We start from the raw sequence: 27,618 nt of genomic DNA on the forward strand, positions 1-27,618 counted from the left end.
TTTTAAAAAGAAATGAGAATGGAAGAGGATATAATATAACTGTGACACAAATAGTCACTAAGAGAAGGAAGAAGCTAAAGTCAAGAAAGAAAGAGTGAAACTTTTAGGCAAAATGTAATTCAGTGGATAAAGTACTGGGCCTAGAGCCAGGAACACCTGAGTTCAAATCCAGCTAACTGTGTGATCCTGAGCAAGTCACTTAACCCTATTTGCCTCAGTTTCCTCATTTTTAAAATGAGCTAGAGAAGGAAATGGTAGACCACTCCAGTATCTTTGCCAAGATACTGGAAGAGTCGGACATGACTAAAATGACTGAACAACAACAAAGAAAGACTATTGGAGCAAAGGAAGAGGGTGGTGAGAGAACAGTTACCAAAGATGCTGAATGGATTTAAGGGAACAAAGAGCAGAACCAGGCAGTCATTTGTTCTTAGGTCAAATTAATAGCATATGTAATGTAAATCAGATAGTAAGTACAGCATTTTCTGAGTTGACTTTCATAAAAAAATGAATATTAGGAATACTTTTACATTGGTCCACTGTTGAAAACAAGTCCAGTGGTGGGTTTCCTTTTTACTTAGATGATTTCTACTGCTATCGGTGTCATCACTTGGGAACTGGTAACACATCAACTCTTGCCCCTTAAAGTGTCCACTCATTGGAAGCGAATGGCAATATCAAAGTCAAGAGTTCAATGAGGTCAACAAATACGGTGCTGGGTCAGCATTTGGATGACTTGGCTTTGTACCACTCTATCATCTATATGTTATATGAATATCATTATATTGGGAGAAAAAGAGAACAAATACCTACAGATGGCATATAGCAGTGGAAAAAGAGTAGAAACAATTATCAAATGCCAAATTTAACATTAGTCTTTGGTGAAATAACCTTAATGTGTCAAAATATCCTTTTGTCATCTAACTTATTCATAAAAATTCACAAAAAAAAGATATTTTGACAAAATTTAGGCCTAAACAAAAGACAGAAGTGAAATAAAAAGAAACTTCAGAAATCCATTTTTCTTGACAACTTATCAGTATTCTAATTAAATAAAAAATTACTTCAATCAGATCTAAAATGGGACTCACAATTCACTAATACCATAAAAATTAAGAGGCAGAAGAAGCAATGATATATTCTCCATTAGAACGTACTAACACATTTGGATAATTTACATGGTTTGGCTTGAAGACAAAAAATGCAGTTCAATACAAATGAATGCAAACATATTCTGGAACCAAAGGCCAAACAGAAGGAATATGTGTGAATCAAAAAAGGGCTCTAGGATACGAAATGAGAAAAGAGGTTTGAGAGTTGTTACTGCAGAAAAATAGCCCCAAAGCACTCAACCCAAAGCACAGCTGCAGTGAACAGGACAAACAAGGAGATGGCTTCTATTGCACTTTTGAAGCACTAAAACATAAATCAAAGAAAGTGGAATAATGATGAAACAATGATTTCAATTCCTAGTACTTCCTACATAGCCAGTACTGTTTGCTAGCAAGGTCTGGCGAGGGCACTGGTTTTAAAGACCATGAGGCAACAAACACAGCTGTCTAAAAAGGACCCTGCATGCTGTTACCTTACGAAGGTCAAATTTCAGACATGGTGAATTGTGATAGCATGAAGCCAGAGAGGTGCAAAGAATTGATTACAGAACAGAAATTTACTATTTTCATGAGGTATTCTATTCTTACAACTGAAAATTGTGGCAATGATGAGCAAAGATAAACTCACTGACTTCTCACTTTTAGTTTTGCTTTTGATTTAAAAAAAAAACTGGCACAGGAAATTATGAAAAGAGCTTAAAAGGTCATGTAAAAATAGCATGATCTTAAGCTGAATGGAAATTATATGTAAATATATAGAGATCTATCTACACAGATAGATACAGATCTTTATCCAGAATTCTTTTCCCAATTAAATGACAATTAAAGTTCATTAGCCAAAAGGCAGCATAGTGTAGGGGCTTAGAGAGCTGACCCAGAAGGCAGGAAAACTTAGGTTCAGGTCCCATTTCTGACAAATGTAAGCTATTTGACTCTTGGCAAGTCACTGATCAGTACATTAAACAACTCTCTAAGTGGCAGAGAAGGTGATGACCTGCACTGTTAGAGTTTTCTTTACCCATGACATCACAGGCCTAGTCCCTATTCTTTAGCCAGTGTGTGTAGACATACATACACACACACACACACACACACACACACACACACACACACAGAGAAAGGAAAAGGAGAGGGATTTTTTATTGAATTCTGATGACATTTTCAATTTGGTCTATAGTTGGCCAGCTAAAAGGATGTTTAGTTATAAGCAAATAAAACAAGGACCTCATGGGAAATTCCTCCATGGCTTAATAAATAAGTTCTAGGTAGTTTCCTGAGGCAGACACAGATAGTCTTTCTCTGGTTACATAGGGTCAGAAGAAGAATGTGAACTCATATTTCCTGATTCTAAGCAAAGCACTTGAGACTCTACGCTGTACTACTTCTATTCAGTTATAAATTATTAATGCATGAAAATTAATGTAATTGTTCATAAACTCTTGGTAATAGCTAGATAGCATCTTACACTAAATGAAATTATCCATACTAAGGACACTGTATGGAAAATGGTTAACTGCTCTTTTTAATTATGACTGCCCCTAATTCATGATAACAGGGTATATAAAGCATCTGGCATACTTATTTGGAATTGTTTAAGTATAAATGAGCATTGGGTATTGATTAATTGGCGCAAAAAATGATGAAGTTACTTCTGGTTTTCGCAGGCTCATAGATTAAAGGCTGGAAGGGAACCTAGGAGTCATTAAGTCCTATCCACTCATTTTGCAAATGAGGAAATAAGCCCAGAGAAGTTGAATGTATTGCTCATGGTTACACTGAGAGTAAGTAGCAGGTCTGTAAGTAACCCAGCTAGGTTTTTTAACTAAATCATAGGCTCTTTCTACCATCTCACACTGCTGAAGACTAAGTTCCAGACCTAAAATGAAATGTCTCTTTTTTTTTCCTTTAAAGACCCTGTTTTCCTACCTTATTCCAGGTTGAAAGTACAAGATCTACTACTCATGAGCTTAGTTTCCACTCTGATCAACATTTTTAATTGTTCTGTTTCCGACCTGGTCTGATTCTCTCTTCCCATGGGCAACTAGGAGGGCTCCTGCATCACCACCTTAATGCCTTGTTTAGTGCTGACACTGAACAGCTTACTTTACTTAAGTTCAGAACTCTCAAGCTCTAGGTTTACTCTAGCCTTAGCCTCTCTGGTAGATAGAATTATAGGCATGTGGAACTGTGGCCACAGCCCTAGTGAAGAGTTACGAGAAATGAAATAAAAGTATATGTTCCTTTCATGTATGAGTTGGTTTGGATGGGCACTGAGGTCTTTTCCAAATAGCAAATACTTTTAAACATTTTAAAATCAGAAAAAGCTAAATACAAGCACACTGAATAGCTATGAGTCAGTTAACAGATTTATCTAAAGTATCAGTTCTTTCAAAACAGAGCTATGCCCCATACTTAATTCAGTGAGGCTAGGCTCTCATGCATCAGCTCCTGAATCAATATGTACCTCAACCCACTCTTTCAAACAAATTAGACTTCTTTAAATGCTTTATTTACCTCTGCATTACCCAGCTGGGACTGGAAGGCCAAGTGGCCAAATTCAATAAGAAAGACTTTTCTATCTTAACAGGACATTGATTTCTCAGAAATCCTCTTGGGGGAAGTCTGATCTTGTGAAATTTCCAGCCATATCCAAGAAGCCACTAAGCTTACAATCTTTTAGATAATATTTTAAAATACCTAAAATGTGCAATCATTTTTTTCCCTAAAAGCAAGCTTCTCCTATCACTATGTATCTCATTTCTGCTTATTACCCTCTGCATATGCCAAGCCCACTTTCATTTTTGTGTCTGATTTTGCAGTTTCCCACAAATGGAAGGACCTCTCCCCTATTCTCCAACTACCTAAACATAGAAGGCCAACTCTCAGTTCTATCACTTCCAAGAAACCTTTCCTGATTACTTTTGGACACAATAGACTTGTCTTCTTCTCTGTTGCTGTTCAATTGTGTCTGACTCTTCATGACCCAATTTGGGGTTTTCTTGGTAAAGATATTGAGTTTGCTCCATCTCATTTTGCAGATGGGGAAACTGAGGCAAAAAGGGTTTAAGTGACTTGCCCAGGGTCACACAGTTGTGTGGTGAACTAGATTTGAACTCAGGGAGATGGGTCATCCTGACTCTAGGCAGGCACTCCATCTGCTGTACCACCTAACTGCCTAAGCTGTCTCTTGCACAGATGTCTATTTGTACTTTATTAGAGGTCAATAACATTAAATGCTCTGTGGATTCCATGGATATTAACTCCATGTTCCCATTTCTTGCCTAATTAGACTATAAACTCTGGGAAGGTATGAAGTATATGTTACAATGGACTGCTTTTTTTTTATGATGTAAGATACAGCCCATGTTTTTTCCCTTTCAAATTGTTCCTCAGAAAGTCGACTGATCCTACCAGTTCAATGATAGACTAGAGATTAAGAAAGTCGCCTCTACAACCTGAAACTTGCCTACCTAACATAGGTCTGCCCTCCAAGTTCCATTCTCCTCTTCGTTTCTCTACCTATCCCAAGCCTTCTAGATACATATCTTACATTTTCAGGCACAGCACCGTATTTTATTCAGTACTAATGATTTGTAGGCTATAACCTTTCCTCATCTGCAGTTGTATAAAATATCTCTAGACAACCTATGTCATTTTTACCTCCACGAAGGAATGTGTCAGTGGGACACGGCTAACAGAGGGGTTATTCCTCTAAATGACAATTAGGCATAATAGCACATACAAAAGAGTATTCATATTAAATAAATATTTGGTTTTCAGGCATGAAAAGTGAGGGGATGAAAAGACGTTTCAAGAAAATATCCTCCAAACAATGCTCTTCTCTGTTATAGTTACTGACGCTACAATATTCCCTCACCCTTTTGCTCTAAGAATAGTAGGTTACACCTGCATGATAGAGAACAGATAAAAGAATCGTCCAATCAGTCGAATTTGCAGACTGGTCAAGTGAACAAGAGCTATACAAGGTATAAAAGAGAAGGGATGGAACTAAAGAAGGGAGAGAATAATAAAATGTTTTAAAAAGAATGCTATCATTCTACGCAGATGCTGTTGATAAAATCTATAGTTAAAATGTAATATGTTTAAAGCTATGATGAAATGCTTATCATTTGCTTGCATTGCCTGGAGTACTGGTTGATTCTGGCTTCTTCAGAGTGTCTTACTAATGAAATGAAGTAGCATGGGCTCTGTGCCTGAAAAATAAAATTCATTTCATTATAGTTCAAGGCTTCTTCTTCTCTGCCCCTCCCCATACCCACAGGTTCAGGGACATACAGCTTAACAACTCATACATGACTCTTGATTTTTTCTCCCAAGCTATATTTCGCCTGCCAAGAAGAAGCCAAAAGCCCTCCCAGGTAGAAATTAGCAAGCTTTGAGCATTGATCTAAAGGTTTTGTTTTGCTTTTTCTCCTTTTTAAAAAGAAGGCCTCTTTTCTTGATATATCTTGCAAGTCTCACAGAATGACAGGCTGACCATCCTCTAGCTCCCAAATACTCTTTGAAACTATTTTCTCCTCATCATTCTTTGCCTGGACCCTAAACTGCTATTAGCTTTGGATATTACTCCTGTTTTCACTATTTCATATCTACATCAACTATGAAACAGGAAGTAAAATAAGGAGAATGAGAAAGATGATAAAAAATAACTCATTCCCTCTTGCCTTGAAAACAGGCATTGTTTAAAAAAAAACAGCCAGCTTTTATGATCCACCATATAAAAGAAACATGTTTATTCAATGGACAAAGTCAAAGGATCAGCTGGGGCAGAGAATTGGTGATGTCTTATTTCATAGGTATCATATACCTTTCATGAGTATGAATCTATTAGAACCCAAGAACATAGCCTTCTAAGATTATAGGACTTTGTGCTAAATTAATTTGTGTTGGATCCTGACCTCAGATTGGATAGAATTGAGATAATTTCATCCATAAAAAAGAGAGGTACATTTATGCAAAACTTGATAATACCAAATCAATGCATACTCTTATTTATTCTTCCGTTGTTTACTGTTAATGGTCTCTCAAGTATTCTTTAATCATTTATAACATATCCCCTTTTTCTAACTGGTTAGAATTGCTAAGCTCTCTCTGAAATTAATTTAGTTTTCATATATAAATCTGAAGTGGATAGTATTTTTGTTATGTAGAAATGGTGGAGAGATCATTTGGTTCCTACTCCAACACTTAATAGTTGTGCAATTTTACAGTTGTCTAACTTCTCTAATCTGAGTTCAAATCTAGCCTCAGACACTTACTGGCTATGTGACCTTGCGCAAGTCACTTAACCTTGTTTGTCTCAGATTCCTTGTCTGTAAAATGAGCAAGAAAAAGAAATGGCAAACCACTCCAGTATCTCTGCCAAGAAAACACAAAATGGGGTCATGAAAAGTCAGACATAACTGTAAACAACTGAACTGAATTCCTCTAAACTGAAATTTTCTCATGTATAAAATGGGAATAATTCCTTTATTAAGAACTGTAATTCAAAATGTTTGTTCATGTGGCAAATCGTGGGGTGGAATGGCACTCAACAGGGGCACAGCTGTCAATGGAAGTGGGCAGTTATGAGGGGAATCCCCTGGGAGATCACATAATTCCTCTGTGCCTCTGCTATGGGGGATGAACAAGGTAGAAGAGCTAGGATAGGAGGAAGAGAGGCAGAATCTGTCTATACCCTCTAAACTTCTAAGGAACTAAGACTGAAGTCACTCTGGGTCAAGGTCACTGGTAGGGTGGGAGGGAGACACCAGATGGTACTGTCTATTCCCAGCTTTGTATGCTATATATACTACTTGGCTTGCAGGATTGTTGGTAGGAAGGAAGACTGTGAATTGTAAAGGACTATAAATGTGAACTATTATCATTTTACACACAGGAAGGAAAGGCCACTGAATGTACATGGAAATTTAAGTTGTGCCCTTGGACACAAAATATCTTGTGTTCTCTCTTCTTCATTTTCTTACATTTCTCTAATTGCTTCTTTCCCCCCTAGTGAAGGCCATTTTGCTTTTTTTCTTCCCTTTATGTCATATCCTTATAACACTTTCTTGCTACTTATCCAACAAGCTATTTCCCTTCTCAAGAGAAACTTCAACCACAATATTAATTTAAAAGCAAAAAACAAAAATTGAAAAAAAAAACAACCTTTAAGCTCCAAGTAGTAATTCCAAAATTTACTTAAGAGCTTATAAGTTCTGACCTCATCACTGTTTCTGTTACATTAATTTTTTTTCTTCTCTTCTTCCAGTTATATATGAATCAGGCAAAATATGAGTCTAATTGTCCTCTACGCAAGAAGATGTGGCCAAAGATCTTATAATAATTATAGAAGCTAATAATATATTATATAATTATAATAAGTCTAGCATTAGCTATTATTAACTAATATTAATACCAAATAATAATAACATCTAGCATGTCACACATAAAGAGCTGTTATGGGTGCTAGTCTTATCCCCATTTTGCATATGAGGAAATTGATGATGAGAAATGTTAAGTGACTTGCCCAGGTTCACACAGCTAGTAAGTGACTATAGGAAAATTTTAACTCAGGTCTCCTGACTTTAAGTACAACACTCTACTGCTTTTGATAAGGGTTTTTTTTTTTTAAATGACTGTTACCTAGTTCACCACAGATCTCTTACTTGTAGATTGTAAAGCAACACTGGGTAAACATACAAAAGGCTTGTGTTAGCAGAGGCAGTGTGAAGGAATGTAAGGGAAGGTGTCTCATACAAAGTATGCTCCCTCCTTCCTATCCCATCCTTCTTTCCTCTTTCACCAAACAAGCAGAATTACCATCCAAAAGAGTATCTTTGGGGTATGTGGCTAGCACCACGTAGTTGTTCCTCAGTGAATACAGCTGGTTCTTCCACTGTGGCCCTGCTGTGACTTGATTTTAAGTATCTCTGAAAAGCCACTTAGGAGTTTGTGTTAGCCAGAGGCCATGAAGGCTACCATCCCCAGCTGAGTGATTCTCTTTTCAAACTGGGCATATGCCCAATTTGAACAGGGAATTTGTATTTTTTCTCTAGTGTTTCAAAGAGTACATTGCTGCATGTTTCCTAACATATAAGGGAGAAGTAAGTACAATAATACTGATTAATAAAGAAAATCTTCATAGAATTATAATAATTTCATGCTAAAATATGCCAATCAGTCTCTGTGACCTTGCCTAGGATCTCAGAGCTAGTAGGTAGAAGAGGAAAGATTGAAACTAGATGAAGTAGCTGAACAGCAATATTAAGCTGTAGATCTTTTAAGCTGATATACACTGATCAGAACTTGCCTTGCAGGACTGAGTTACCGAATTCAATAAAACACTGGATAAGAAACAAATATCTGGATTTCCCTCCTCTTCCCCTCATTTATTTTTCATGTCTAAGTACCCACAGGGTCAGCTATGTGGCATAGAAGATAGAATGCCAGGCCTCGAGTTAGGAAGAGCTGAGTTGAAATCTAGGCTCAGACCCTGAGCAATTCATTTAACCCTGTTTGCCTTAGTTTCCTCATCTGTTGAATGAGATGGAAATGGAAAACCACTTCATTATTTCTGCCAAGAAATCCCTTCAAAAAGGGTCAGGAAGACTCAGATATGACTAAAAAATGACCACACAGCAACAAAATGGACCCAAAGATATAATGTTCTTGTTGACAAATTGAAAGAGGTCCTTTGGAAAGTATTACTTTATTTTCTGGTACCTTTGTATCAATTATTGACTTTCCCCTTTCCCACCCTCCCCCAATACTGGATTAGACTTCCCTAAATTACTTCAGACACTGTTAGGCAATGCAAATTCTGGATTTGCAATTTTGGCACTCCAACAGTAAGTTCACGTCCTGGACTGTGCCCAGTATTAGTGGATGTCTGGGCAGTCTCCCAATAAGGCTGACCAGCTTCAATATCATTAGTGGGATGATGGTATTTTTGTGCCTCCTCCTTTCATGCCCCCTTTAGTTTAGCAGCAGAGTTACTGAGCTTAATGAACCACAACACCCGTTCATGCATTAAAAACTGGAAGGTGAACTCTGGCATGAGAAAAATGTTATATTCAGTTTGCTGCAGAATACACTTTTAACAAACATAAGAACAATAGAAAGCATGGGAATGTTTGCATAATGCTGCTATGTTAGATAAAACATTATGAAGCTACTGAATGACTAATATGGTACTTTGCAAATACGTAGCATTGTACAAATTGTTCATGGTAGCAATGATATGTTATTATCTACCACACTGTTACTTTTGCTTACCACCAGTTAGATCTGTAAGTAACCAAAAGGGACCACCTTTTTATAGAGTAACTGACCTTTTCCTCTTTAAAACTTGGAGAGGCTTTTGGGCCTCTTAAGTATTTATTGGAAGTAGTATGGGTGAGTAGACAGAAAGCCTGCCTTGGAGTCCAGAAGAACTGGGCTTAAAAACTGACTTTGAATTATACTATGACCATGGAAAAGTCAATTAACCTCTCACTACTGTAGGTGACTCTTTCAAAGGCTATATGTTACAGAGAGTGACAATTGCAGAGTGGAGTTTCACACCAGAAGCTAACTATACCAATGAATTTAAAAATTCAGACCTAATTATAGATACATAAATCGATAAATCGATGGATTGATACAGATAGAATGGTATAGTGAAAGAATGAACCTCAGTATTAGGAAGATCTAGGTTCAACTAATGTCACTGACACATAGTGGTTGTATGACCCTGGGCAAGTCACTTAACCTCTCAAGGGCTTTTTGTGAAGTCAATAAGACTATAAATTGTAGATAAGCTATTAACATTGATAGAAGAAAATACCTCACATACAAATTCCCTATATTTATGAAATCACAGTTCCAAATTCTATCCACATGAGTACACAGATAGACAAGAAGAAGGCAATATATAAGAACAAAATAAAGATGTACATTTGCTAGTTAATGGTATAATTTTCTCCATTTATGGGTCTTTCAGAGAATCTCTCCTCTTTTAAAAGTTGAGAAACACTTCCAAACATCTATTGTCCTTTTTTTTGGTAACAAATAATACAAAAAGCTCAACTATAGTAAGAACTTAATCTGAAAGAGGGCAAGGGGCAGAGGGTCTAGAGGGAGATCTCTTTCTCTCTCTCTCTCTCTCTCTCTCTTTCTCTATGAGGAAACTGCCCCTACCAATGTAGGGCAGGACCTTCCTTGCCACTTATAGTCTTAGTGAGTTGCCTAGAGCACTGAGGAGCTAAGTGAATTTCCCAGGGTCACATATCTAATATGTATCAGAGACAGTATTTGAACCCAGGTAGTCTTAATTCTCTATCCATCCACTTCTCCATGGTGCCACTTTATATGTGAAAATATATAGATGTAGTAATTATGACATTTTCCTTCACACACACACCGAATGGGATAGGGATGTGGATATCTATATCTATATCTATACACACACACACACACACACACACATATGTATATGTATATACACACATACGTACATATATGTATGTATATGCGCACATATATACACATATGTGCGTATGTTACAAATCTAACATCTTGAGTATAAGTATTGTTGATAATCACATATAATTTTTTTACCATAATTATATATTTACAAAGAAATATATTAATTACTTGAAAGATATTCTTATACCTAAAGATAGTCTCTTTTGGTGAAAAGTATTGCTCCTGATAAATAATCTTTCTTGTGTTCTATTATGTGGATAAATATTATTAATAGAAGGTAATTTTCGATCCCAACCTCACAACTAAAAAAAACCCCCTCAACTGATATTTTAAATAATTGGAAAATGCATTATATGTATGCACATCTATGTAGTAATGAGACATTATTTATGATACAGGAATCACTCCACATTTAAGTATTCCTGCTTGAAATATAATTCATACTATTGTAACCCATGTTTTCTCCCCAAAACAATGGCTTTTTGTCTCTTCTGAATCCCATGGTATCTTGCAAAAGTGACCAGATAGTGGTGGATGGTACCCAGCTGCCATAATGATTTCATGTATTTTACTCCTTGGCAGACTTAAGGGATTAGGGTTTTTCTCAGCTTGGTTCCAAAATATATTTTTTATCAGATGAACACATCGTTAAGTGGTGCTAAACAATCTGAGAAAGGGCTATCTGATTTGAAGAAGAAAGAATGGGGTGGGAATTCTTTGGAGTAGGATGACAGGCCTAACTCAGGTAAAGAAAACCATATCAACAGAGGGTAACATGAAGGCATGGAAGGTTAAGGAAGAAGAGGCAAGGAAAATGAGAGAAGACCAGAAAGGGAAGTGCCTCAGAAAGTGTGACCAGAAATTTTACCCATGTTACAGTTTTGCTTAGGCTTTCAGAGATAGCCAGTGAGCTGGCTGCTGAGATAATGAGATTTAAAAAAAAAAATTACTGCAAACTTAATCTGCTAATTTAGCCTCATCTTCTTGGTACACTTTAATCCAAGGCAGCCTCTTCAACCCAGGATTTTGGTATTCAAACCTTGTCTTATTGGGCACAAAAGAAAAAAGAGAAAGAAAAAAAGGTATGCACACTTGTTAAGTAACAGAGCATTTCCCCATTCATGGGACCATTAGAACATCTCTCCTCTCAAGTGCTGAGAGTTGGATGTAATCATTTGCTCTAATTTTGGAAAGGAGTACTTCAAAAAGCTCTACTATAGTAAGAACCACAAGCTTCTCTAATTGAGTATCATGTGGGAGGGAGAGTATAGAAATAGTCAATAAAGACAAGTGAAAAGATTCACTTTGCTGATTGCCCTTCTTTAGTCAGTGGCAGTCAAGATATGGAGTCTATGGTTTAGATATTAATAACTGCTGGGACTTCCAGCCATACATAATGACGAAGACATCTGTAAAGCACTAGAGTTCTGAGAAAGTGAAGGCAGCAAGGCCCAGTTTGTTGGGGAAGGCTTGATTATAGTGCAAGTGGAGTCCCTCTGATCTAGGGCCAAGGCAGCAACACAAAGAAGTTGCCAAATTTATCAGGTCTTATTTAAACCAAACATATATCTAACTCTCCTTCTTCATTTTTAGTTTTGCTTCATCACACTGCAGAGTATAATTGTTTGGTTTATCACAAAACTTCTGTCTGTTCTATCCTCTAAGTCATTTGTCACAGTTCTCAAGGTCACAGGGGAGCCTCAGTAGGGAAGTATTTGTGTTGATTGATTGGTTTTGTGATGCCTAGGCCTACTGGTGCTGCTAAATGAGCTTTTTTCCTTTTTTTTTTCCTTTTTCTTTTTTAGCAATGAAGTGACTGAGGGGGGGAAAAAAAGTTGTGAATCCTGTTAACAAGATTCATAAAGCAAGCTCTTCCCAGGAGATCCTGGTGACTTGCATCACTGCCCTCTTGTCACTTACTGAGTACGAGCAATGAGAGCTCTGCCCTCCAATAGTTATTACAAGGAGAGTGGATTCAGTGTCTACAATTAAGAAAAAAAAAGACTGAAATATGAGAGACAATATATAGCGAAGGAATCCCAATTTCTGACCCTTTGTGTTTAAAAATGAAAATTATGCATGTGTGCACACACATTGCCTTGGAAAACAGACTTTTATTTTCATGTTTTTATTTCAGTAATGCACTCTGAAGGAGCAGAACGTGACACAAACCCAAGTTCATTCCTGCTGGGAAGCTTTTTACCTAAGTCAGTACAGTAGCTGTTTGGGAAAGAATAGCACTAATGTTTCCCTTCCAAGTAAGTACAGGAGTATGTCTGAATACATCAGGTTCTTTAGATTAACAAACTGTGTTCCTCTGGCTAAGTGCTTCCTGCTTTTTCTTACCAATTCAATAAACAGACAGATAGGCAGGCAAACAGATTCTATTATCTATAGCAGCCAGAGGCACAATTTTAAATTTCTGAGTGAAGGACGATAGCTTGTGACGGCAGTGGATTGGTGAATTATCACAATGACACTAATGAAAGATTTTAGACACTCTATGGAGGAGAAGAAAAGGTAATTTCTGGACACCCCATGGTAAAGGGGTCTTCAAGTTTGCATCTCCTATACCCATTTTGACATTGTTAGGACATTGTAGTCTAGTTGAACAGTATTAGTTCAATTCTTCAGCAGTTTTCCCTAACATAATATTTATGTGCTAAATATTGGCTATGCAAAAATATACAAATGTCTTCCATTCAATTCAATAAACATGTAATTGGTTTTCATGTGTAAGGGTACTGTGCTGGTTACTGAGAATCTAAAGACAAAAAAGAAAGCTTTCCCTGCCCTTGAGGAGATCACATTCTATTGGAGTAATACCAAAGGAAACAAAGACATCTGAGAAGGTAAAGGACACCAAAAATTAGAAGGATCAAGTAACACTTTCTGAAGGAGGTAAGACTTGAACTGAGTTTTGATCGGGCTGGGCTTTGAAAGGGCAGACAGAGAGATAAAAGAAGTTCATTTCAGGAATAGGGGACAATTTGGAAGACTTAGACAGAGACAGGAAATAAAGTATTAATTAGGGGATATTGCTAGTGTTGTCTGCAACAAATAGTATATGAAGGGGAACAGGGTGGAATAAGGTTGTAAAGCTGACTCAGCTACATGTACAACCATGCCTTGTGGTCCCTGCTGATGGGGAGGGTGAGGATGGTGGCTAACTGGAGTTTGGGAGTTCTAAACTGCAATGAGCTGTCCTCATCAAGTCTGGCACCAATGTGGGGACTCCATGGAAGAGGTGTGAGGGGACACCAGGCTGCCTTCTTAAGGAAGAGCAAACTTGTGAAGATTTGAAAAACAGGCCAGTTTAAAGCGACTATGCTTTTCAGAACTGGGATAAGCCATGAGTGGTCTCTACACTTCCAGCGTGGGCAAGACAGGGAGATTGAGTCTGAAACAGCAACATTAAGTAAGAGCCTAAATGAAAGTAAAGGATTTTGTCTTTATCTTATTGTTTTCTGCTTTCATTGACACAGTCTAAATCAAAGTTAAACTTGTTCCAAAAGGTACTTTTTAAAATACAAATACTAAAAGAAGGTGTCATTTTTCAAAGCATGTATTAGAGATGGAGTTAAGTAGAAGCATGATTACCACTTTTACCTCTTTCAGGCAGTGGGATGATCTTTTCTTTTTCCAGGCTAGATCTGCTTCCTCTCTCCTCTCTCCTTGTACCATATCAATTTGCCAATAAAGAACTGCATTCTTATCTAAGTACGATAATACATCAGTAAATAAACCAATCATTTAAAAATAATGCTTTAATCTGTATACTTCTGGCTAGATCTGTGTTTATAATGTTCCAAAGATTCAAAGACTGAAATTAGATTTATCTAACCTTGTAATATCCATTGGACAGCATAACAGAATGATAGAATTTCAGAGATGACAGGTGACCTCAATCACCCAGTAAACACATTTGTTTCAGACTGCTTTTTTTAAATTCCTAAATCCTCATTTAGTTGAACCCCATTGATTTAAAATTCATGATAATTCAACCCAATAAAGATTTGGATAAAGGCCTGAATTTGCAGGTGACATAGTGTTCTCAAGCACTAATGATAGTCAAGATCCAACTTTGGTTAGAATGCTACGGCTGAATGGCATGACATTTAATAGGGATAAATGCCAAACCTTCATATTTAGGTTCCAACATTTATAGGTACATGCTGAGGGAGGCATGACAAGAATGAACTTTATGTGAAAAAGATCTGAGAGGTCTTAGTGGATTTCAAGCTCCATACGTGCTGACGCTGTAACATGACAGCCAAAAAAGCTAACATGATCCCAAGTCCATTAAGAGAGAAACAGTGGAATAATGGAAATTATAATTCTTTTGTACTCTTCCATGGTCAGACCACAGAGGTAGTATTTTGCTCAGTTGTAAAGTCTACATTTTAGTGAGGAAATAAGTGAACTAGGGAATATGAAGAGGGAGTTGACTAGGATGATAAAAGGCCTCAAAATCTTACAATATGGTAATCCACGAATGCAACATGGAATGTTTGTTCTGGAAAAGCAAAGACTTGGGAGGGGCATGATGGCTCTCCTCAATTAATTGAAAGGCTATTGCACAGAAAAGGGGTTAGATTTTGCTTGTTTGCAGGTGGTTCATCTAGACTCAAGGGGTAGAAATTTTAGAGAGGAAGTTCTCAGAGGTGTGGTATAAAGAAACACAATTAAAACAATTAAAATTATTCCAAAACAGAATAAGTGGCTTGTGGAAGTAATGGATTCCCATGCATTAGAAATACACAAGTAAAAACTGCCTTGCTACTTGTTGGGCATTCTCTAGAGGGTATTCTTGGTGAGGGGTAGGTTGGACTAGGTTGTTTACAATTGTGAGATCATGGCATTCTATGTTTACATTTAAACTCTATTAAGAAATAATTTGCTCAAAAGTTTATAATATAATCAATATTGCAGTAGAGATGCTTCATCTAAACAGACAGAACCAAATTATAACATTAATATGTGACACTATCCAATTGCAATTAATTATAATAATGACCATTACATTAATTATAGGGGACTTTTCTCCTCACTAAAGCAAGACCTCTATTTGACAATACTTCAAATTTTATGCACTTTAAAGTAATAAAACTTCATATTTGAAATCCTCTGTAACTAAGGTCATTGATTCCAAACTTATATGGATTCATTTGAGTTTGTGATGTTTAATTGTGTTTAGAGAGGCATCCTAGAGAAGTGGATAGAGTGCTAGCTAGTCTCTGAGCTAGGAAGATGTGGATTCAAATACCACTCATCTGAAACAGACTAGTGACCATAGCTATAGGTAAGCCAATTAACCTCTCAGTTCTCTGGGCATTCTTTAACAATTTAAGATGTAGGGAAGGTTCCAGACTGCATTGGTAAGTAGAGTTTCCTTATCAGTAGTTCCCTACACCAAAGAAACCACATTTATAGTCCAAAAATGCATCTCAGTATTATATTATGATCAATACTCTTCCCTCAACTTCTCAGCATTAAGGGATTTGGATGATTCATTAACTTACCATTGATGCAGCACAGTCTGCATAGATGTCTTTATGCCTCACTGTTGATCTGTGTCGTTGCAAAGCCCCATGTGCATAGCACTGTGCAGGTTTTATGAGGATGCTTCAGTATATCATTCTGCTTTGAAATCTGACATTTCATTCTGCATGAAATCATTTCCTAACATTACCAAAGTGTGAATGGAACTTGCTTATTAAGTAGGGAAAGATGAGCATCCAGGGAAGACTGTTACAAAATTGCTCATCAGAATGTACAATACTCAGACCTCGATAGATCGTAACACTTTTGCATTAAGAGAAGATCAAGTATGTCACATCCTCCAAACAATATTATTATGATGGTGCTCCTGGGTTTGCCCTCCTACAAATTTATTTGTACCCTCTCTAATATCATTTTGAGATATTGCATATCTCGGTGGCAGATTCTGATCCTATGGGACTTATCTCCCAGCGAAGCACAGTATGAGATTTTGAACCAGGACTTTGGACAGTTTATTAATCTCGGCTTTTGGGTTTCATTTGAATCCCTTGAGAAGAGCATTGAGTTGTAGGGACAGGGTGGGTGGAACTAGAAGAGTCACTGTTCAAAAGAGTTTTGGGCCTTTAAAATTGTTAAGATTCTTTATTTGGTGATGGATAAATAGGGAACAAGCAGTTCTTGGGATAAGAATTACAAAATGGGTGAGATTGTCTATTATAGGCATAAATCTTTGGATTTTTATATCTGATAAGTCACTAACTTCTTATCTTAGAATTTTTAGCATGCCTTAAGCATTTTTAAAAATTCATCATTCGAGGTGATTAAACAAGATGTCACCAGAAGGCAAGACATGTCTCTTCACATGTACTATGTGTTACATAATAGATGGACAAATAAAACATTATAAAGAGAATCACAATATAAAGCAGAGCCCTAGGGCACAATTTTAACTTTAGTAGAGCTATTTTGTGTAAGTAAATGCCAGACACCCTTCTAAAAGGTGCAAACATGTGTCACATTTCATGGTGAGTTACTTGTATTGTAAAAGAAAAGATGATTTTTACTTAAACAGAAAAATCTCATAGTAAGTTCATCAAATGAGAGTCCGAAGACCTGGGTTTGAATAGCAGGTGTCCCATTTACTACCTGTGTGAGTAAGTCCCTTCTCCATGGGGCAATTTTCTCATCTGTTAACTAAAAAGGGTGTATTAGATGACCTTTGTGTTATCTTTCAGATCTAAATCAATGATCCTATGATCTAGTCATAATGGCTGGGATCCATTTAAATTTTATGCAGGAGTGTGTACCCTGGACCAGAAGCTGGGAAACCTAGATCCTAGGATTCTAGACCTTCTTTCAATGCTTTATGAGCTCAGTATCTGCTAGAGCCAGAAGAAACCTAGTGATCACCTAGGCAGCTCCCAGGGTTTACAAATGGAGTAACTATGACTCAAGGAAGTTATTTACCCCTGTTTCACTCATTGTTGAACCTGGTGGTGCTGTACATCCATAACCTCTCTGTAGACTGGCTTCCTTATGTATGAAACTGGAATAATACCTACCTTAGTGTTATTGTAAGGATCAAATTAAATAACATGTAACAAAGCTGTGGAAAAAAATAAAGTATAAACCACATAAAAATATAAAAACATGATGTATTATTGGTCTTAAAAACAGAAACTCAAAATTGGCTTACAGATTTGGGTTATTCTGGAGGTGGGGGGGATGATAACTAGGTAGATTATATTTTAGGTAAATGCCATTTAATATTGTCCCTGAGAGCTCCTCAGATGGGTTATGGCTTAGACTTAGGGCTAGAAGGGACCAGAGAAATCATCTAATTCAATCTCTTATTTTAAGAATGAGAAAACTAAAGTTCAGAAGGCCAGTGACTTCCCAAGGGTAATGAAAAAAGGAACAAGGATTCAGATCAAAGTCTTCTAACTCCACAGCCAGTGTCCTTACCATGGCTGTCTCTATGTTTATTAGATGTGAAGGATTTCCCAAGTAGCAAAATCAAATAGAAAGCTAGCAATTATTATCAATCTATTACTCATCATAATTCAGTATTTTAAACAATAAATATTAGCAAATAAAAATTACTGAATTGAATTTTTATTGAATTAAACAATGAAACTACATTGAATACATCTATACATTTTAAAAGTGTTGCATTGCATGCCAAGAAATCAGTTGATAATTGGTGGCACTCATGATACCTTTATTAATGGAAGTATAAAGAAAGGGAAATTGATAAATGATTCTTTCTAGGCTCAGACAGAACTTGAAATCTGACCTTAAAGCATAAGCCACATATACACATGTATTTATTCAGCTAAACTCTTGCTTATCTACATATGGATTTTTTTAAATCTCCATCATAATTTAATCTCAGATCAACAATTCTCCTTCAGCCAAGTATGCTGAATTTGCTTCTATGGTCTCCCTTCTTGGGTCATTTTAATCTTTGGTAAAGTAAGGTAAACCTAGTTTAAAAAAACATAGAAAGAACCCCTGCATGTAATGCATTAAAAAGCAAACTATATTAGGACTTCTGCATCATGTAGCCATATTTCATATATGTTCTATAAAATAGAATACACTAATATCCTACTTTTATCCCTCATAGTGTGTATAGATAGATAGATAGATAGTTATAGATACAGATATGTAGATGATCTTTCTCTCAAACCTTATGGAAATGGATCACAAACTTTGGCAGGTTGACAAGATGTCAGTACAGTATGGGACAAATGAAAGTCACTATGCCCAAGGACCAGGCAAACTACACTGGAAGAGGATCATCATCAGATAGATGTTTGTAATGTGATTAATTTTTCACCTCAGCAACTTACGGTGATGATCTACTAAAGGTCATAATAGTTCTCATCTGTGTGATAGTGGATACATTTCCAAAAAGGTCACACTGAAGAAGGTGCAATGTGTGATAAGTGAGGTACACGCACACACACACACATATACACACATATACACACACATGTATCATGTTATATATAATACTGCATATATTCACATACGTGTTATATATCATACACGCATGTGCATTCGTGTATATATGTGTATGTATGCATACAGATACCTACAGGTATGGGGGGGGTGTATGCATGTGTATAAACATGAGAGGTACCCAGGCATAGTGGACAAAGACTTTGCCAGGCCTAGTTTCAATCCTTCCTCTTTCATCTACTAGCTCTGTGATCCTAGGCAAGTTCCTTAACCTCTAATGTTAGGACTGTTTTTAACTTCTCTTAATAATATTACAAGTTCCTAGAACTTGTACAACAAGTTCAGAGAGAGAGAGAGAGAGAGAGAGAGAGAGAGAGAGAGAGAGAAAGAGAGCTTCCCCACCACAAATTCCCTAAACAAATGAAATCACAAGTCTATCCCATGAAATATCCTATTTCCACCCTACTTCAAAATACATACACACATAACTCAAATCACGTAGGTGTGTACGTGTGGTAGTATATGTGTAAAAAGCACATATATTTGTATATATGCATATGTTTATCCACTATAATGTATAAATCCATTGCAATTAATAGATGTTCTGATCTTCCATTAGACTTACAGGCCATTTGTATTGGAGTTTTCTATGCTAATAATTTTCTCATCTTTCAAAATTACTGCACCAAATTGCAATCTCCTTTGATAGGTCATTACAGGGGGCCTCTTTCTTTTTCTGCTGGGTGAGGCAGCTAGTTGACATGGTGGATAGAATAATGCACTAGGACTTAGGAAGCCCTAAGTTCAATATCCTGCTTCAGGTCACTTAGTAGTTGTGTAACCCTGGGCAAGTCACGTCACTTCTCTCAAATTCAGTTTCCTTATCTGTAAAAATTGGGTAATATATTACCTATATCACAGGGTTGTTATAAGGCTCAAAGGAGAAAACATGTAAAATGTTTTATAAACCTTAAAGCATAAATAAATGCTAGTTATGATGATGATGATGATGGTGATAATTATCATATTCATCCAATCCCTCAGTACAAAAGTAAGTTGTCTCTCTTTGTCTTCACTCTTTTGATTTTTTTTCTCTTTCATTTTTTTTCTTTTTTTTTTCTCTTCCACTCTGTCTCCAAAGTAATCAGATCTTTGGCACCTCAATAAATTATTCATGACCACGGCACTCTACACTGTGCTTAGATGTGGGACTTCCTGGCATGCTTCCCCATTAATATCCACGGACATATGCACAACCTACAGAAAACCATGCACATCTGTACATGAAACCCATAAGCAAATCCCTAGGCCTGCATTAATCACAAGCACACACAACTTCATCTGTTTTGTGAAGTCCTTATAGGACTACTATATTTTTTTCCTTTTTCAATTTCACACCTTTGTATTATCTCATGCACTTTTTTAATTCCTGGTTCATACAGTCTTATCCAATAAATTGCTTTCCCCACCTTATTTTATTCCCTGATTCTTTTGATTTTTTTTAATTTTTGTTTTGTTTGTGGTTTAAGCCTTCTCTAATTCATGACAACATAGCAGTAACTAGTTTAAAATCCTCTTGTCCCTCTTTCTCTACACTAGATTCTCTTCATAAACAGCTGCATCACAGCTGTCACTGTGAATGGCAAAGATGTCCTTTGCTGATAAGTCTCTTCCTGTGGCACCCAGAGTTCCTTCAAACAGCTAATTAGCAGAAGCCAGGCCACAGCAAGGTTTGGGGCTGTCCTTCAAGTGTGTGGCCAGTGCTGACACCTTCAACTGAGCTGTCAAATATGGCTGTCTTTGAAAAAAAAAAATGAAGCCCACTTACTTCATGGAGAAGAAAGAGGAAAAGAATAGTTTTTTTTTTTAAGAAATTAAAGGAAAGTTGGAGACATCCTCCAATGCTGTAAGCGATAACTAAAGGTGTTTTATGGCTTCTAGATTTCATAACTGATGTACTATTGCCATGCTGTGAGTGGTCTTTCTTTCAATAAATCCAAATGAAAACTACTACTTGAATATCAAAGGAGCAATTCATAAATGTAGTCAAATTGTTCAAACATGGTCTTTTTTAGTCTTGTATACAAACTGTTCAAATACTCCCCCCGACCCAGACTTCAGAAAGACAAAATTTTCTTCATTCTTTTCGGTTATAAAAGATTACTGCTGAGCACCATAATTTTTAAAAATCACATTTCTAAGTGGAAGAACATAATAAGTATAGGAGTGTATGTGTGTGAATGTGTACACAAATGTGAGGTGGCATAGTATTCAGGAAGACAAACTATGTTAAATTCTAGACAGACCATAGACCCATCTTTACCAGATGGCAACCTTGGCTAAAGATTATTTTGCAATTATCCATAGAACACTCACAAAAACCACTGAAACACCACAAAATAACCTTATTTCTATCTCTAACTCAGTCTCCCTTTAAGTGGCTAAATAGCTACCTTCATTCACACAATCTGTATTTTCCCCTTTTTACTGTGGTAGAGTTTAAGTAGACTATTTTAATTTACCTCACTATTATTCTAGTTAATTCATGGAATATATACATATGTTTATTAATCATAGTTAAACCTATGTTCATATATTTATATATACAAAGTATATTTGTTTTCTATCTTTATATGATAGACTTTACATGATAATCTTTATATGAAGACCACTGGAACTGAAGTTATCATCTACCTTATGAAGATTCAGATGAGAACTTAATTTCTGTGAATTTTTGAATCCCAGAAAAGCCACAGATATGGACTTAAATAAAAAAGTAGAAAATATTTACTCTCTTGAAATGGCTTTGCCCAATTTTGATTTGGAGCTTTATAGCAGCACATCTTGGGATATCTTAATCGGCCATCTGTACCCAGGAATTTCACACTTGCTATGTCGGCCAAATTTCCAGAGTTTAGAGGCTAAAATTCACACTTATTTTTAAACCCTTCCACCAATCTCCCAAACTTTGAGAGTTAAGATTCCCATCTGACATTGATTTTCGGATTTCATCCCTACAAGGAAGGAGTCTTATCTCAAAAATTCATATATTATACTAGACTACTTTGTTAAACTACTGTAGCTCCAGCATCAAAAACAGTGACAGGGGACAGCCAGTCATACTGAGATGCAGTCTTGTGTGAATTCCAATAACTATGAGGCATTTTCCTACAGATCCCATAATATAGACACTGAGGGCTGTACTGGCTTCCTCTTTGTGGTATCTCATGGGTATGTGGCTATTAATGCACATAGAAAGAAAAACCACAATAGAACCTGTAGGTTAAAGACATGCAGCAAAAGGCTACACTGCCATATTTAGTATTCAAGAATCAAATTCCAGTCAGAGCTTCTCTATCTCTGTGCTTCTATTTTAAAGTGATAGCACATGATATAGCCAATGACAGAAACTGTGCCAAGGAAGAGAAAGCTTAAATATGAATTTCAGCTAAAATTCTACACTTCATTCCAAACACGAGCCCAGAAAACACCAATTTCAAATAGCAAATGATTTCTGTGACATTTGCTTCCCAAGAGTTAGATATGGTCCCACACACAGAAAAAAAAAAAAGTTACTTTATGACTCTAGAAATCTGTTCTACTGCTCCTTAGCTGTGTGCCCTGCAACAATCTTTAGAGACCTCAGTTTCCAAATGTGTAAAATAAATAAGTTGGAACAAGTGATCCTAGAAGTCACCTCCAGCTCTGAGAGTCTACAACGTATATGTCCTTCAAATGTTTGATAACTTCTTTCCTCAGATTCCAACTGGTCACTGTTATGGTGAAATACTTTTCAGGGCAATGACTAAAGATTTTTTTAAGTCATTTCAATCTGGAGACCACTGCCTTTCTTCTATAGTAATAGTTATTTAAGCAATTGCATAAATTAGCCATAAATTAGCAGGTATTTGGTCTGCCATTTCATATAACAACACTGTAAGTAGAGGTCTTTGTAACATAGAGAATTCCATGGTGCTTGGGTTAGTAACGATGTATTGGAAAGAAACATAAAATGAGATAGGATCACTACATTTTTAGCAAATGACCAACAATAATAAATCAAAATGCAAGCATAGGTTGTTATGAACTTCCCTTTTAGATTGTCAAGAGACATCTAAGACTGAGTGAATATTCTCAGAGGGATGATTATTAAAGTTCCCTCCTTAAGATTAGTTTCCCAGGAGCCTAGAGGGTTTATCTAAAGGTGTTAAACACTTATTACCACCTTATAGAGTGGCCCCCAGGCTCTAAGATTACTTTCCAGAGCTAAAGTCTCTAAGCTCTCATTAGCACTTTTGACTGTTCTTCAAAGTTTAATTCACAGAAAACAATGAAAATGTTCAACAAAGATTTCTGAGAAAGGAGGGCCAAGTGTAGAAACCTTATGACCTCATAGGTGATTTGATTGTTCTGGGCAAAGGTACAAAATGTTCCTAAATTATAAACTATTCTGGTTAATTGAAATTAAAAACCTTTTGGGTTTTAAACCTTTGTTGTGGAAGCTTTTTCTAAAATGTGATGCCACACTCTTGTTACCTTAACCGTATTGCCTTAATCATACCGTAGGAGAGGCAACAGGTATAGCAGACAAGAGTGAGACATCTTTAGCCAGGAAGCTATGAGTTAAAGTCCTGCAGTCTGACACTATAACCTGAGAAAAGACACTTAACCTCTAGAGACTCAGGGGACTCCACATGGCTAAAAATTACAGATGAATTAATACTCTTCATTGGCAAATGGATTTTCGTCACCAGAAGTTCCCTAACCTGATGAACTAACAGATCTACTCCTGCCTTCCTTGCCCCCATTAGCATAATGGAGCCAATTTAATCATCCTTTTATGAATAAAGAATTTTTAGTGCTTCCGATTATAAATTTTGAATATTAGTATAGATGTCCTAAGAGGTTTTTCCCCCCCTTCAATAAATCTCAGATATAACTTATTTTCTTGTGCTCTGCTTCGAAGTCTAGTTTTAAAAAAATGGGTTAAGGGTATCTGGTTAAACACAACTTGACTATATCAAGTGCAGAACAAATTAAAACAGAGATTGAAATAGCCAGTATCTGTCCTTTCTTTGTGTAATATCCTGTTACTTTGTGGAATTCGGTGACATAGGAACACAGGCTTTAGAGTTGAAAAGAATGTTAGCCATCAGCTAGTACAAGTCCCTCATAACAAGATAAGGAAACTTCAACACAGAAGTTAAGTGACTTGCAAAGAAGAAAAAAGGTCAAGATTTTAAACCCAGGCCTTCCGTTTTCAAACCTAGAGCTCTATATTCCTAAAAGCTACATCGGCATATTAGTACTTACATCCAGAAACATCAAGAAAATGGAGCACAAAACATAAATGTTGAACATTTTCACACTAATTTTAGTTTCTGTTGTTAAATAGTAGATAATAATGAGGAGGGCAAAGCCAACATATAACCCCCAAATCTGGCAGCATCATATTACCTATTTGCATTGAAATAACACTTTCTTGCATTCATTAAAACACAACAGCATCATAAGTTCTCCTGGTTTCTACCCTGAGCAACCAGAGATTTGGTATAACTACTGGGTTTTAGGTTTTGTTTTGGTTTGGTTTTTGGTGGGGTTTACTTTTTTGTGAATGTGAGGGGAGAGGCTGTGAGTAGATGTGAGTGTGTGATCAGTTCACCAATTGGAGTTTTCAGTACCACCTGATAGGAGACTAGGAACATTGGATACTTCTCCTTCAGTTAGTAAAACCAAAGCACCAGTTTCATAAAATCCTTTCCCATAGGTGCTAATAATTATGAACAATGTATTCTTAACATTCACAGAAAAAAGAAAGGAAAATTAGAATTTGAAATGGTACTCTTTCCTCACATAAAGGAAAGGTCTCTAGAGACCCTGATGGCAGAAAATAGGCAACACTGTCAGAATCCAACAGAATGTTTGAACAGTTCAAGTCAAATCTGTCCCAAAAAAGAAGGAACATACAATTTTTATAACTGCTGAACTCATTAAAAAGAAATAAAATAATGCAATTTCATTAGATTATAACGTGAAACCAAAAGAGAAATAAACGGCAAGGACTATTTGTCCTTCAGGCTGGGGTGGGGAGGGAAGCTAGAAAAGAGAATTCTAAAAAGGTTAGTGAAAATTCCAATTTCAAGTATATTTTGAGGTTGACAGAATTAAATAGCATAATCTTTTTTTTTATCATTTCTGGAGAACCACTAATGAAGTAAATTAATCTATCAACAGGATGATTATATTTATCTCTTAAATTAAATAGTAATGAAACATAAACCAAGACTATGACATTCTGAAATGGCAAAAGCTTGAACCAAGTATATATACTGCAAGAGCAGACAAAAATTGGCTCTTAAAATTCACAGACAAGGGCATTATGACTATATATGTAGATCATTGAGTCAAAGACTAAAATTCAAATAGGTTCCTTGTTCTGTACCTGTGCTACATGCACATTTTTTCCCCTAGAACAACAATATGTAATTGGGAATACAAAATAGTTATATAGAGATGATTCAAAATGCAGAACACATGTCAAGGAATATTAATAATCTGTGATTTCGTTGGTGTAGAAATTGTCACCACCAACACAGATTGCAACCCACCTACTACTCAATAGATAAATCTTGGAGAGTTGCCTGAGACTCAGAGACATTAAGTGAATTGCCCATGGTCACACTGCTAATAAGTGTCACAGGCAGGATGTGAGCCCACATATTCCTGACTGTAAGCCCAGCACTCTACCCACAATGCAACACTACCTCCTAATATACAACAAGAGAGTATTTAAAATAAAGAGCATGAAAAACGGTCAGCACTAATGTGGTTTCTATAGAGATTTGGCATACCTCATAATGGCTTTCTTCATTCTCCTGAATGTGGAAACCCGCAGAGCTGGGACATTTCTGAGGAGTGACAGGAATACTGTCACCTTTGCTGTGTGAATTACACTGTAAGAGATTACCAAATAATGGTGACAAACTACTCCACTTTTAGAGTGTCTACTGAGAGAAATGACTATTTGTTACGATCCTATTAAAGGAATTCTACTCTAGCTAATGAGGGCATATAAGACAGATACATGCATTAACAATATTATAACACTGGTTTTAGAAAATGCCCAAAAAAAGGTTCTTGTAATAAATAATATCTTTGGGGACACAAAATTATATTCATCATCTGATATGGGAAGTAAGGAAACTAAAAAAAAATTGTTCTTTCATAGTATTTCCCTTTTATGTTAGCTTTGAATATTAAGTTTAAAGTTTTTACCTAATACAAGTTAAATAATGGCAAATCTATACGTTAAATGGATACGATTAAAAATATCAAGTTCAAAGTCTCAGAGCATTAACTTTTAAGTAGTTTTCTACACTGGATGCTTAGGCACTATTTTAAAAGCCTAAACAAATCATTTTACTTCAAAAATGTAATTAAAACAATATATGAATATATGAAATAAAACAATACATGAATATATAAAAACAACATAAGAATTTAAATGCTGTCTGATATCTTTTCATTTAAAATATTTCCCTTCATATTCCATTAACATGCACTTATTGTGATAGTAGAACAAAAGCTCTCTGAAGGCAAGGGCTCTTTCATTTTTGCCTTTGTATCCCCAGTACCTAACACATAGCATGTGCTTACAAAATGCTTGTTAACTGATTGTCCACTAAGGTTTTCTAACATGAAAATAGTCTTTCTTTAGGGGGAAAAACAAACTTAAACACACCAATCCTCATCTATTAACAAGATAGGTTTATGCTTATTTCAATAGCATAATTTATTGAATAAAACTTGGAATATTCTAATAACTTCTCTTATCTAAAGGCATAGGCATATCTCACCCAATAAATACCATTGCTTGTTTCCAGGAAAACAGTCTTCTAGGTGGAGAGATATTTCAAGGGGAAGTTATCCCACAGATACAATATTATAGATTGCCAATGAGTGAGATGGTGTTACAAGGGAATTTGGAAACTTTAGAGTGGAGTTTGGTTTAAATACATTTATGCATTGCAAACCAAATTTTGTCTGGACAACATATGTGGGGTATACCTATACTTCAATGCCTGGATATAGTACTTGTAGACACGAATATATATATATATATATATATATATATATATATATATATATATATATATATATACACACACACACACACACACACACACACATACATACATACATATACACATACATATATATATATATAAAATATATATATTTAATTTGAAAGTTAACAATATACTGCTAATTTACATCCCAATAGGAGAGAACAGAATGACCCTAAAATGAATTCAATCCACTCAGCATTTTCTCAGTTTTATGCCCTATTTCATTTGTCTAGTTAGTCTAATGTCTACACTTTTCCATTCACTTTCCTAATGAAAAACATCATTAGCAAGTATATAAATCACATATATAAATATATACACACATGTCTGTATATGCTTATATATGTATATATACACACAAATCTATGTTCTACAGAATAATTAAAGCATCATGCCTAATGCATTTTTTGAAAATGCAAGTGAAACCACTGAAGTCTTCT

At 36.1% G+C, this 27,618-nt stretch overlaps 1 protein-coding gene across 4 annotated transcripts in view; it reads right to left on the reverse strand.

The window, feature by feature from the left end:
• PCDH9 (protocadherin 9) overlaps window positions 1-27,618 on the reverse strand; it is a 1,054,702-nt gene that overhangs the window by 643,923 nt on the left and 383,161 nt on the right. For 3 of the 4 annotated variants that reach the window (XM_020992430.2, XM_020992433.2, XM_020992427.2), the window contains one exon: window positions 25,901-26,002. The exons of the other annotated variant lie outside the window; for it this stretch is intronic. In XM_020992430.2, coding sequence (XP_020848089.1) covers window positions 25,901-26,002 — 102 coding nt within the window. The remainder of the gene's footprint in view (window positions 1-25,900; window positions 26,003-27,618) is intronic. 4 annotated transcript variants of the gene reach the window in all.

The sequence above is a fragment of the Phascolarctos cinereus genome, unplaced genomic scaffold, assembly GCF_003287225.1.
Source record: "Phascolarctos cinereus isolate Bilbo 61053 unplaced genomic scaffold, phaCin_HiC Scaffold_7;HRSCAF=346, whole genome shotgun sequence".
Lineage (NCBI taxonomy): Eukaryota > Metazoa > Chordata > Mammalia > Diprotodontia > Phascolarctidae > Phascolarctos > Phascolarctos cinereus.